The 14,074-nt window shown below is 48.5% G+C and overlaps 1 protein-coding gene across 2 annotated transcripts in view; it reads left to right on the top strand.

Annotated features, from left to right (window-relative positions):
* ITGB5 (integrin subunit beta 5) overlaps positions 1-14,074 on the top strand; it is a 114,622-nt gene that overhangs the window by 76,207 nt on the left and 24,341 nt on the right. For both annotated transcript variants that reach the window (XM_081301261.1, XM_081301260.1), the window contains exon 10: positions 5,491-5,920. In XM_081301261.1, coding sequence (XP_081157387.1) covers positions 5,491-5,920 — 430 coding nt within the window. The remainder of the gene's footprint in view (positions 1-5,490; positions 5,921-14,074) is intronic.

The raw sequence follows: 14,074 nt of genomic DNA, 5'->3' as shown, positions 1-14,074 counted from the left end.
GTAGTGCAGTCCAAGGGCCACGGTCACATGGCCCCTGGCTCTGCTGCAAGGGCTGCAGGGTTTTGTTTTCTGTAGATGAAGACAGGCTGGCACAGAGCAGTGGCCACTCTGCTCGTCTGAACTGGACATGATGTTGCTCACAAGGGCCACACCAGGCCACAGACCATGAGGGCTGAGCTCACTAAGGGCCTTGGAGGCAGTGGGGGGCAGAACTGGCTACAAAGTGTGTGGGACATGGTACGAAATGAAATTGTACAGTTTATGTTAAAATTTATTAGAAATGTCAAGACCCCCAACAACAGAGCCTAAATTTAAGCTCCCAACCTTCTGAGCAGGACTTCATGGCACATGCCCAGGAGGCCAGCCTGTAATGACAGGGGGCCTGCCCCCTTTTGGCTGAAAGAGAAGGGGTCTGTCAATTTTTCTGATCCTGGAGATGAGGTAAGGGTGCACTTCCAGTTGGGATCAGTGTGATTTTTTTTAGCCTCCCAGAATGCAGATGTCCCTCCTCTCTGGCTGATCTTTCTCCAGGGTTTACAGTGGGTCTTCAGCAACCAGGTGTGCTACCTAGTGAGTATGTGGGTATGTCCCTGTGGATATTTGTTGAAGGAAACACATTTCAGAACATGTCCAGGATGGCGAAATCCACTTGTGTTCACTAAATGTTGTGCCAAATACTGTGCTCACCCAGGAGGTGAAGGTGAGGCCCACAAGCAGGGGCGCAGGTTCCTGTGCACAGAGGCACTATGCAGATGAATCAACCCCGTATCATGACCAGGGCCATGACAAATAGGGTGTGGTGCTTCAGGAGCCCCAAGGAAGAAAGGCCCAGCATCACAGAGGGTGCTGTCTGGACGGAGGCATAGGAAGGGAGGGTGGGTGCTCCTGTGTGCTCCCACTGGTGGGCAAAGCAGGTGCAGGCAGCAAGACGAGTCTGCTGGGTGTGAAGAGCGTCGCCCTTTGCAGCTGAGGGTGATTTCCATGGAGGTAAAAGGAGGGGCTTGGGGACTGAGGGGAGAGTGGCTCCCAGGCCACACTGATAGGACATAAGTGCCAAGCTAAGAGGCCTGGCCACTGTTTGTCAGGTGGGTTCCATTCTTAGATGCTACAGGTTAGGAAGGCTAAGGACCAGTACCTCACCAGGAATAGGGATGGCTAGACAGGAATCTGGAACTCACTAGGAGAAGAGGGATTAGGAAAAGCAGACAGTGTTCAACTCTCAGCAGGTATCTCAGGTCTGGCCTGGGGATGCGTTTGTGTCCTGTTTGGGGAGTGGGGGACAGCTGGCTCATGTGCATCTCATTTCTTCGTATTTGCAGCTTCCTGCAGAAGTGGTGGAGGCTCAGGCAGTGACTGATGGTCCCATCCAATCAGGGGTAGCAGTTCTGTGATCACCCTATGTTCTCTGGCTTAAGACTTTTGTCCAACAAGAAGTAGGAGAGGTGGCAGGAAGTGAGGGACAAGGATATCCTCAAAGAAGAATCCTCCTTAAATAAAACTCTGAGGTTTTGTTTAAATTCAACGAGGTTCTCTTTGTAAGGGTTTAGGGGCTCCTCTACTTTTCCTCCCCTGGTCCAGCAAAGCTGAGTGGACCCAGTCACTGGAAGTCGTTCTCATTAGCAGGTCCTTGGCAAATCAGTATGCAAGTGGCTGGCTGTATGGCTAGCACCACCGCCCAGCACAAGAGGCCCAGTGAGCGCCTGTCACCGGCTTCCCACAGCACTCCCCATCCCCACTCCTTTCCACTCTTCTGGGCTCTTTACCCTGTGCCCACCCCAGCTCTTTGTTTTGTTTGAGATCTGAGTGGACTTGGCATCCACATAGCCCCAGGGTTGGTGGGTTTGGGTGGGGGCTGGGCAGCCCTTTTGAAAGGGTAGACCAGGCCAGCAGCCCTGCAGGGAACCAGGAGCATCCCAATGAGATTAAATCACCAGTCTGGGCAGGAGGGCCACCTCGTCTGTGACCTTCCTCTGGAATCTTGGAGTGGGAGACCGGAAAGTATCCAGGAACATGGGGCCCTCAATATCAGTACTGAGTTGGAGTCCTCAGTCGCCAGGGGAGAGCAGCAAAGAAGCCGTGTTCCAGCTGCATTCCAGCCTCTCTGGAGTCTTTCCCAATTCAGTAGGGAAACCAGACTCTGAAAGGAGGGGTAAGCGAGCAGATTTACTTGCTGTTCCCCGAGTATTTTTTATAGCATTCCTGTGTCCAGCAGGAGCTGAGGCCCGACAGAGTGTCCTCTGGTTATAAGGCAACAAGCTGCAGGCCCCGCAGCGAGGGGTCACACCGATAGCATTTCTTTGCAGCAGCTTTGGCTGAGGAGGGCCGTCAGGACCTACAGGTCCCTTGCCTGCCCAGCTAGGCAGGTGGTGTGAGAGTTTCCACATCCTGGTCAAAGTGGGTGCCAGCTCAGATTCAGAGGCCCCCTGACACCTCTACTTATCCTGGACAAACACAAGCCACTGGCAAGACTTGGGAGATTTGGTTCTCTCTTTCCTTACTTTATCCCTCGGCATGGGGCCATCTGCGTGGGGGAAGGTTGTGCTCACAGATGGACACTCCCCACAGTCTCTCAGTAATTAAATGCCTTTGGCTCTTATTCTACTTATGACCTACAGATGCCTTTGTGGGGCAGAGGCTATTCATTTAACAAGCAAGTCGTAGCTCTAGGATGTGGCAGCTTCAAGTACATCACTTTCTCTCTGGATTTCTCGCTGGGTCTCAGAGAGAGGGAGACATTGGCCCCTGGAAGGCTGTTTTCCTCTTTATTTTTGACTATTTAGGGGCGGGGGGTACTCGGGTTGAAAACAGGGCTTTGTGCATGCTAGGCAAGTGCTCTACCACAGAGCTACATCCCTGGCCCTTCCCTCTGCATTCCTGATGGCTCCGTGGATGATACTGGTCGAACAAAGCCCCCAGCCCCTTCCCATCTACAGGCTCAAATCATTCCCAACCCAAGGCAGATAGGTTTGGAGAAGCCTCTGGCCACCACTTTGGGGTCACTATGGTAAGAAGGCTGGCACTCCCTTTGTGCCCAGATCTGGACACTGGCTTCCACCCTGTGCCTCCTTCTAGCAGGCGATGTGCTAAGGAGAACACACAGCTGATTCTAGGCGAGCCCCATCCCCACTTGCTGTGTGCCCATGGTCAGCTGCTGCTGACCATTAGTGTCATCAACAGATTTTGGTGCCCAGCAGATCCCCATCTTGTTTCCTCACCTTGAACGTGCCTCTCTGGACCTCAGGGCTGAGAAACTGAACCTTAAACTTGTTTTTGCCAGTCTTTCCCCTTTGTCCCCCACCTCCCTACTCCATAGAGTGAGGTAGGGTAGTCTATACTGGGTACAGCTGGCTGGTCATGCCAGTGTCCCCTGACCCTGGGATGTACCTGGCCATTGTTCTCAGCACACTTACCCCAAAGTACCTCCTACCAGTGCTGACCAGTGTCTTGACCAGTGCTGAACTCGGGATGTCTGTTGCTGAGAGCTCTGGGTCATGGTTTGCTGACAAGTAGGACTTTTTTCAGGACCCAGAGAGTCTGATCCATCCTGCTCAGTCCCACCACCCTGGGTGTCCCTAAATGTCACAGAATCTGGGAAGAAACCTTTTTGAGGTAAAGCTCTGAGTGATAAGGATCTGTAAAACATTTAGAAATAGGCATTTTCGGTGTTCTCAAAAAATAACATTATTTCCTGAGGAGTGTCCAGTAAAGTAAAGTAATTGGTAACTTTTTAAGATCAGCCTTACTCCAACCCAAATGATAGAATTAAGAATAGCATGGGGCTGGGGATGTGACTCAAGTGGTAGCGCGCTCGCCTGGCATGCGGGCGGCCCGGGTTCGATCCTCAGCACCACATATAAATAAAGAGGTTGTGTCTGCTGAAAACTAAAAAATAAATATTAAAAATTTTTTTTTCTCTCTCTCTTTTAAAAAAAAAAAAAGAATAGCAATACTGGGGCTGGGTTGTGACTCAATGGTGGTGCACTTGCCTAGCATGCATGAGGTACTAGGTTCGATTCTCAGCACCACATACAAATACATAAAATAAAGGCCCATCAACAACTAAAAAATATTTAAAATAAACGAATAAATAATTTGAATAAAAAAATAGCAATACTAACAGAGGTTCCTAACCCATCCTGAGTTTCAGAATGATTTAAGAAATTTTTTGGAAAACAAAGACATCCAGGCCCAGACACAGTGGGCCAGTTTGTGGGGTAGGACAGGCTGGGCCAGGCCTGTCTATTGGGGAGCGGGGAGAGCTCCACCCGGGAGAAGCACTTCTCCTGGTGTTTCACCATGCCAGCTCCCTGTCTGGATTTCCATAGAATTTACAGTGACTGCTCTGAGGTCCTTCTGGGTGATTCCATCTCCACATGGCTCCTTCCCTCAGTGCAGGGAGAGGCAGAATGTGGGGAGTCAGGCTCTAGTTCCTAGAAGAATCAGAGTGAGCCTCTTTCTTGCTTCCCTCCCCCTCCAGCCTGGTGGGCAGCTGACAGGCATCTCTGCCATCCCACCCCCTGCCACCCTCTTAGGTCCACCTTGTTGCCTGACTCCAAGGCAACCTGTGAGAAGCTCCCAAGTTAGAAACACTTCCTTACATGATTTTTTTTTTTTTTTTTGGCTGTATTGGGAATTAAACCCAGTGGTACTGAACCACTGAGCTACATCCTGGCCCTTTTTTTTTTTTTTTTTTTTTTTTAATTTTGATACAGGGTCTTGCTAAATTGCCCAGGCTGGCCTCAAACTTGCAATCCTCCCACCTCTACCTTCTAAGTAGCTGGGATTATAGGTGTGCACCATCAAACCGGCCCTTACATGCTTTGTTTAAAAAGAAAGTCTATCCACATTGTGACATGTTTCATCAGACAGTGACTCTTCTGTAAGGCCTAAGGGCGGTAGGCTGACTGGGCAAGAGGCAGCTGTGGGAACCACTCCCAGAGAACTGACGCATGGGGTGGAGGGCAGGGTTCCGGTGGGTCTGTGGAGATCTCAGGCATCAGCCCATCCCTTCTCTAGCAGAGGATAAGCCCCTGCCTCAGAAGGACAGGCAGGTGCCATTGACCTCCTGCATCCAGCACCATGGCCTGGCATAGACAGTGCCCACAAAATATTTGCTAGATGAGGTGCTTTTGAAATGGGGAGGACAGAGGTGTACTGCAGTGGAGGTGGGAAGAGGGTAGGATAGAAGTGAAAAGGGAGAATAAGAACTGTGTCAACTCAGTGACCCCTTGTGCCTTTCTTGGATGTCCCTCTCCTCCAAGTGGTGAGCCAAGATCATATAATAAATGCTCAAGAACCCAAAGACCCAAGCGCAGTGCCTGTCAAGTGTGAGCCAGCAGGTGCAGGGGCTTGCCCATCCTGTGGCCTCCTCCGCGGCTCTGCAGCTTCTCCCTGTGTGGGGGGACGGGCTGGGCCTCCTCCGTACCACTGAGTGGTTGGGAGGCTCAGGCTTGCCTTGGCCACAATGTCCCCTCTCTTCCCTTTTCCCAGGCGTCCTTTGAGGTGTCAGTGGAGGCCCGGAGCTGCCCCAGCAGACCCGTGGAGCACGCATTCACCCTGCGGCCTGTGGGGTTCCGGGACAGCCTGCAGGTGAGGGTCACCTACAACTGCACCTGCGGCTGCAGCGTGGGGCTGGAGCCAGACAGCGCCAGATGCAGCGGGAACGGGACCTACATCTGCGGCCTCTGCGAGTGCAACCCCAGCTACCTGGGCACCAGGTGCGAGTGCCAGGAGGGGGAGAACCAGAGCGTGTACCAGAACCTGTGCCGGGAGGCAGAGGGCAAGCCGCTGTGCAGCGGGCGCGGCGAGTGCAGCTGCAACCAGTGCTCCTGCTTCGAGAGCGAGTTCGGGAAGATCTACGGGCCTTTCTGCGAGTGTGACAACTTCTCCTGTGCCAGGAACAAGGGCGTCCTCTGCTCAGGTAGGCGTCCCTGGCTAGAGCTTTGCTCTGAGCCGCACCCAGGCCCAGAGGCTGCTAGGATATCTTCCCAAAGCCTGCCTGTCTCTCAGGGTGGCTGTGAGAAGTGTCACGGCCACAGCTGGGAGGTGACAGTGGACAAGCCTTGCCGACCGCTAGGCACAGGGGTGGGGACCTGTGCATGGAATACAAAGCAGAAGGCACTGCCACATGGCGGAGCTGTGCCTGTGGGTCATCCAGCCCATGCTGCACTTCAGCAGGACTTGCCTGCAAGACAGTGGAGATGTTCAACTTCCCTTGATCACCTCCTGGGACAGGGCTGTTTATGGCCTGGGCTGGTTATGGCCTCCCCTTGTTAGATATAGTATTCATTTCTTATTGCTTCTCTAACAAGTCACCATAAAACCAAATGACTTAAAACAGTTATTTTCTTTTAGTCTGAAATGGATCTTCTTTGGCCAAAATCAAGGTGTCCTCAGGGTTGCGTTCCTCCTAGAAGGTCTAGGGGAGAATCCATTTTTTTTTTAACCTCTTTTATGGCTGCTAGAGGCTGCCTGTATTCTTGTTTGTAGCTCCTTCCTCCATTTGCAAAGCCAGCCACCTCAGATCTTCTTCTGACCTGTGACCTCTGCTTCTGTTGTCACATCTCTTCCTCTGATGCCCCTGCCTTCTTTTATAGACCTTTGTGGGCATCTTGGACTCTGGATAAACAGGACAGTCTCCCTTCTCAAGTTTCTTAACTGAATCACGGCTGCAAAGTCCCTTTACCATGTAAGGTAACAGTCGTGTAAAGTGCCAGGGACTAGATAGGCCATCTTGGGGGCGGCTGTTATTCAGGTCAGAAGCCTGGGTTAGACCTCCTTCTTTGCATCAAACAGAAACTTGTTTGTCAGTAACTTCCACCTGCTGATTCACGTTCTAGACCCTTGTCCACATGGCGACCTGTCAGATGTCTGAAAGCTGCTTTATGCCTCCCTGTTGGCTCTTATCCAGGCTGGACTCTCCTTTCTCTGAGGGCCCTGTCACTTGTTCAGGCTTCACAGAATGGAGCACATGACTTGTCGCTCTGGATAATGAAGGCTCAGTGAGAGCATTCACTTCCTGTGGTGCGGACACCCTGCTGCCATCCTGCATCCTAACAATACATTCACTTTTCTTTTCCATTCGACAGTCACATTATACCCTTGAGCTTGTTTTTAACTTGAAACCAAAAGTTTATATTTGTTTATTTCAGTACTGGAGATGGAACCCAGGAGTGCTCTACCTCTGAGCTACATCCCCCGTTCTTTTTATTTTGAGACAGGGTCTCGCTAACTTTCCAAGGTTGGCCTTGAACTTGGAATTTTCCTGCCTCAGCTTCCCAAATAGCTGAGATTATAGGCATGTACCACTGTGTCTGGCTCTAGCCAAGCTAAGTTTTTATTGTGTGATGTTTGAGCACTTTTTTTTTTCTTTTTAATCTAAGCACAGGGGTTTTCACTGATTCCCATTCAATTACAAGTTGGCAATTCCTATTCTGGAGTTACATTCTGATGAGATACTTTAAAATTGTATCTCAACAGAGCCATTTCCACTCAGCACCATGCCATCTGCAAAAAAGCAGAAAAATTTTAGATAGGACTATAGTTTCCTCTATGGATTGTTTATTCTGTGGCTTCTTGGATTCCCTCCTTGAGAGTAGCCTTCTAGTTGGGAAGGGTTGACTTGAAAGGAACTTGGGATTAAGCTGCAAAAGAAGGCATGAAGTAAGGCGTGTGTGTAGCAAATCAGGAACCTGTAAACAACATGTCCCCTGAGAGGAGTACCTATCCTCCCATGGAAGAAACAAGTGCCGAGGGCTACAGACGTGGGTGAGCTAGGGAGGCTTCCTGGAGACAAGTGTGCGTACGCCCAAGGGTGTGGTGGTGGCAAAATGCTCCAAATTGGAACTGCCCTGGAAAGTACAGGACATTTGAATGTCATAGAGTAAAGTGGGTGGATCCAGTTAGGATTCTGTAAAATATGCAACAGGGATTGGTTCGACTTTTTCTCCATCCTGGTGATGATGGATTGGTATGAGCTGGACGGTTCTGTCTGGGTTAGCAGGAAAAGCATGAGCTCAGGAGCAGCAGGCCTCTGCCTGAATCCCCTAATGCCACATGCTGAGGTGAGACTTTGGGCAGAGTTGTTGTAAAAGAGGAGAAGGTACATGAAGCACCTCACATGTTGCCTGGCACAAAAGAGGGGCTCACCCACCACTGGCTCCTGCATGAGTCAGTGCCACAGCCCCTGGGGAGCTGCAGCTGATGCCCAGTGTGCAGTGGTGCCAGCCCTGCCTGGTGAATTCCTAGGCTTTGCCTAAGGAAGCCCAGGGTGGTGGGATGGAGTTTCCATTCCACTTAGCAGCCACAGTAAGAGCTCCTTGAAGCCCAGCTGTGTCGGTAATGGACTTGGAGCAGTGTTCATCTTTAAACAATGATTATCAAACATCCCTGTGTGCTCCCTCCATCCACCTCAGGAGCCAGAAATAACCCTCCTAAATGTTTTCGCCCCAGAAGTTTGTTCACATCCATGCCGCCTGGAGCAAATTTGCCTGTGCCTACTCCATTTCCAGTTTATCACCCTCAGACACAGATTGTGCTAGATGTTTTGTTTTCCCCTGTCTAAAATGGGACCAACTCCATTCGGTTCTGCAGTACTTTGAGAATGGAAGAAGGCATGGATGAAAGACCTGAATAGAACACAAAGCCGGGCAGGTACAGGGCAATGGGTGGATGAGGTGTGAGTGGCCCTCAGTGGAGAAAACTCATCATTTTGGAAACAAATATTCTGAGGTTGAGTGAGCACATACGTTTTTGGTTCAACCACTGTAATCTAGAGTTCTTCTGAATTAATTTTACATTTCAGAATTCTGCCAAACCCTGTGTCTGAAAGCCCCTGGGTGCCCACTCTCTCACCTTCACTTGTACAATCCTGTGACCTCTGGAGGCTTTTGCAGGTCATGGGGTGGGGAAATTGGAGGGCTGCCGGACCCCGGAGCCTCCCATGTGAGTGGTGCTTCAACTCTAACTTCCTGGGATTGCTGAGATGGAGCCCCCCGACTGCCATCCCTATTGGAAAAGCCATGTGTATTCAGTAAAGAAAACTTGCAAAATATAAGGAAACTGATGGATGTGCCATCAAATGGGGCCATCTAACTCCTTCTTGGTGAGCAGGACTGATGTGGACCATCTGGTAAATTAGTCAAGGGCATTTTTTCACTCTCTCTGTTTCACATGCACCCTTTTAAAGTGTGTGTTTAATCAAGAGAACAACATTTCCAGGAAATTAACGGGTTATTCTTTGATCCAGAATATTCTGAAGAATAGAAATAAATTTTTTAAATCGTCCATAATTTCATTACTCATATTTTACAAGGTTAGTTTCTTTCCTTCCAAACTTTTTTTCTTTTCCTTTTTTTGTTTTGTTTTGTTGAGGCACAAGCAGAGATTTATTTAGGAGAGCAAAGATTATGCACTCAAAGGGAAAGAGACAGTGCAGGCTATCTTAGAGAAAAAGCTTCCTTCCAAACTTTTTCCTAAGTTGGGGAGGTGGGGATACATATAATTTCATATCTTTCTTTTTTTTCTGGATAATATTACATCTAGAGAAGCATTGGAAGTTGAGTTGCTTTGGTAAATCATCTATTAGAACATTTTGACTTTCTTTCCATTGCACAACCAACTAGCTTTTTTTTACCCCCTTACTTTAAAAGCCACAGGTAGTTGACATGTACCGCTATCCAAGTCTCCTGGAGAAAATGGTTTCTGGAATGAGATCATTGCTGTTAATTTAAGAAGGACTGAAAGCGGAGCCCAGCTCCAGGCAGGACTCGATGACACAGATTCCTGCCACGGCTCCCTACACGCTGTGGCGGGCTCTTCCTTGTGTCTCAAACCCTCCAGCTCCCCTTCTGGAGGCCTCTGTGAGTGGGGGCGGAGGAGCTCCGGCATCCACTTGTTGGGCATCGTGGTCAGCGGGGGCTCCTGCACCATTAGAACTGTGCGAGTTGGTTTCGAGCCCTGGGTTGTTGGGTCGTTTGGGGCATTTGAGGGAGCAAAGCCTATTTCCCAACCACTACTTTGCTGCTGCAGATGCTGACTCAGGCCCACCGCAGCTGACCTCAGCATCCTTTCACAGTTCTTCTCACCCCTCTCCCCGGCGCCTGTCCTAGAAGAAGATCCTGTGGTTGTGGTTTGTTTTCAGAGGGGAACTGAGGGGTACGCTTGTAAAAGCTGCTGAGGCAGCAGCAGAATCATTGGGGACACCCAGAGAAGCTCCTTCCATCCCTCTGGCTTGCCTTCTACAAGAGGCTTAGAGTCCTTGCACCCTACTGAGAGCCAGAACTGCGGGCGAAACACAGTGATAACAGATTTGGAATAGGTTTTCTGTCATAAAAATGAGTCGTGAAGCAGATCAGACGCAGATCTGGAAGCAATTGAACAGCTCTGTGGTTGCTTTGTGACTCTCGCTGTGGGAACACATGTGTGATGGGTCCCTGGAGGCTCCACTGGTTTCTGGAAACAGCGTATCATAGAGAATGATTCTGTCCACAGTCTAGTTCTGTGTGTGAGGGGAGCTTTATGGGCTATTGTGAGGGTTTCTGTTTCTTTGGAGTCTTGCAAAAGTGTTGATGCTTTAGAGTCCCTTTGAATATGAGAAGTAGGACATGGTCTGTTTAGTTGTTCATAATGTAATAAAAGATTCTTGCTTCAACTCTGTTCTTTGTTGTTTGTATACAAACAGTGCACCTCAGCCCAGGGACTTCTGCAGTCTCGGTGTATAAATGACCACACTGTATAATTTGCTAATCGTTAACCTAACCTTTCAGGTTTCATATAGAAAATTTAAATGAAAGATGTAGAATTCTGAGCAGGACACTTGACTGTGAGACCCCAAAAGTACATCTAGATAAGCTTACATCATATGTAGCTTTAAATTAGAGGTCAAGGGTCATCTGCGGCTCTCTCTTAGGAGAGAGAGAACATGGAGCGTGACACTAGTGGCATCATTCTTCAAAGGTCAGAGACAGATTCAAGCACAGGTTCCAGGTGTGGGCTGACAGCTCACAGCGTTCTGTCAACCTTCTACAGATAAAGGGGCTCCTGAGGGTAAGACCTAGTTCAAGGCTTCTGGATTCTCACCAAATGAAACACTTTCCATGGCAACATCATCCAAATACGTTTAAAAGTACTTCTCAATTTACAGGGATAAGTAGGGCTTCCAAGAAGAGTCTATAGACAGTTTTCTACCAAGACAGAGGCGAGGGTGAGCGGGGTGAAGGGACCCATGTGCAAGGGGCAGACATGGCAGTTATTTTTGTCTGAATGTGGCAGATAGTCAAGTTTGGCAGACTGTGGGGTAAGAACAGGAGACCGAGTAAGGAAGTAAGAGTAGGAAGTAGTGGAGGCTTAAATATGAAACATTTTAAAATCCAAGGAAAGAGTTAATAGTTAATTCGGTAAGCAACACTTCAAACCCAGCTTGCCCAGTGTGGAAGCCCTCTTTCAACAACCTGCCTCTCTGCCATCTCTATCTCCAGCCTGACACCTATAACCTGAGGCAGAAACCCAGAGGTGATCTGGGCCACCCCCTCTGTCTCATCTTCCTGAGTCCTTGTCAGTCATGACACTGAAGCAGGGTATGGGTCTCAACCCATAGGAGAACTGAAGTGAAGAATGTCCTGAGGGGTGTTTCCCTCTACCCCAGTCCCTCCCCCTCCCCCCAGAGCCACCTCTCTACAAGGCAAATCTGATGCTCATACCAGCTTAAGCCCCTCCCAGGACCTGTTGATTACAAGTCCACACTCTTAGCCTGGAGCATGAGGTGATCTGACCTCTTATTCTTCTGCTTCTGACCTCTTATTCTTATCTTCCATTTGTGAAGTTTGACCCCAAGCTACTTATTAGGCCCGGAACAGGAAATGCTGGATGACCTTGATCTGGAGAGACTCCCATCATCCCTCCACCCCCCCCCCGCCCCGCCCCCACCGCTTCACAGGTCCTTGTATGTGGCTCTCACATCACTCATTGCAGAGTTTGGTAATTATCTGTTAACCTTCTATCTCCTAGGCTTCACCAAGAGCTCAGGAAGGTCAGAGGCCATGCTTGAATCATGGGCTGAAAACCCAGAGCTTGCATGCCGTAGACAATAAACAGTGGTTGACCAAAAATAAAAAGGGACTTTGCACCATATTTATAGTTTTCTTTAGAAATGTTATTTTCACACTCAAAATCATAAGCCTGGGGCTCTGGTCACTGCTATACCTTCTGTCATTCATTGCATTATAACTTGCATATTTCATAAATGACGTGTTACAAGATCATATTTTGTGGCTTCCATGCAGAGGTCTTCAAAAATTCCTTTTGAATGAACCAAGATGGTACCTACTTAATTTCCAGAAAGGATTCTATTAATTGGATTGTCACCATTGTGTGCTTCAGGCAGGAGCACCTAGAAAAATATCAGGTTTTTTTTCACATTTATTAATCTCTGCTTGGGTTGTTAACCAGATGCTATTGGCAGATATAAGAATGCCAAATATGTCATTGCTGTATGTATATAGGTGACTGTATGACCGATGTGATTCTGCAACCTGTATAATCAGAAAAATGAGAAATTATACCCCATTTGATTCAAATGTATGAACTGTCAAGATCATTTTACTGTCATGTATAGCTAATAATAATTAAAAAAAAAAAGAATGCCAAATATGTCTTCCAGAGAAGGAGGACCCCTCTGCCCCAAAGGAATCGCTCTGGCAGAGTTTCAGGAACTGCAGAGCACTATCCTCTACAAATCCTAATTATGCACACAACAGTGAGAGCCGAGAGTATCCTGTTCCATTTTGGAGTACTCAGTATGGTGGCTCTGAGAATAAAATTTGTTACAGGATTCTTCGCTGTTATTAAAAGGAATGATAATCCTGTAGTTGGTAAAGATCTTCCTCAGACACCATTCACTGGGTGGTAGAGGCCAGTGTGTGTTCTTCGGTATTACACTGTTAACCCAGGCAACACTGCCAGAAGCCATTGTTAACCAGCACAGAGTTATGTCTCCTTGTTCCCTCTACAGGGATACTGCAGGAGCCTTTGGTGGCATCATTATATAATGGAAAGAAAATGGCTTTGGAGGGAGACAAACCTGTGTTCTAACTTGGCTCTGCCCTTTTCTGCCTCTGTGACCGGGGGGTCTTCACTTAACTTTTCTGAGACCCATTTTTCTTCTCTGTCAAATGAGGGGAAATCCTGCTCCAGAGGGTTCTATGAGACTCACATAGAACAGTGTCTGCAAAGCTCTTTGCAGGATACCTTGCCACCCAGGGCTTCAGGTACATCCTAATCTCTGGCCTTTCCACCCTGGAGGGACGTTGTCTTCCATGGAGATAAGCATCAGATACTGTGACATCAGCCAGGTGTGGTGGTACACGCCTGTAATCCCAGCAGCTCTGGAGGCTGAAGCAGGAGGACCGTGAGTTCAAAGCCAGCCTCAGCAATGGTGAGGCACTGAGCAACTCAGTGAGACCCTGTCTCTAAATAAAATACAAAATAGAGCTGGGGATGTGGCTCAGTGGTTAAGAGACCCTGGGTTCAATCCCCAGTAAAGGAGAAGGAGAAGAAGAAGAAACAACTGCGATATCAAAGCAGGTTGCCTTCAGAAAGTTCTCAACGGGCATCTCAGTTCAGGATTTCTCTAAGACTTCCATCTATTTTTAGCCATTGCTCAAGTTCACTTGAAAGACAAAAAGGCATCAAAATGTTAGGGCTTGATTCTAGAAGGAAACAATGCATCCTTTAAATTAGTCCCAGGGACCAGGGGAGCAGGTACACCTCTCTGGAATCTGTCAATCTCCTGCAGCTTGTGCTCAGAGAAAGTGTTTGGAGAAAATCAGGCTTGATAGCATCTGATCTATAGCGATGCAGGAGCAGCAGTGATCTCTCTCAGGGTCATTTTGTCTTAGGAAGGTCCTACATTCATCTCATTCTGCAAGAATTCATTCAGCATTCCTCATGTGCCAAGTGTTACATCGTGTACCAGGGACAAAGTTGGAGATGGTTGCAGTCCTGAATTAATTTCTAAATTTTTGTTGCCCCTGGAATTTTCCACCTCTCAGAAACTTTCTTGGGCTGAGGACTAGGC

Source organism: Spermophilus citellus (genome assembly GCF_964194105.1).
Source record: "Spermophilus citellus genome assembly, chromosome: 7".
Taxonomy (NCBI): Eukaryota; Metazoa; Chordata; class Mammalia; order Rodentia; family Sciuridae; genus Spermophilus; species Spermophilus citellus.
This window is presented reverse-complemented; position numbering and strand designations above follow the sequence as displayed.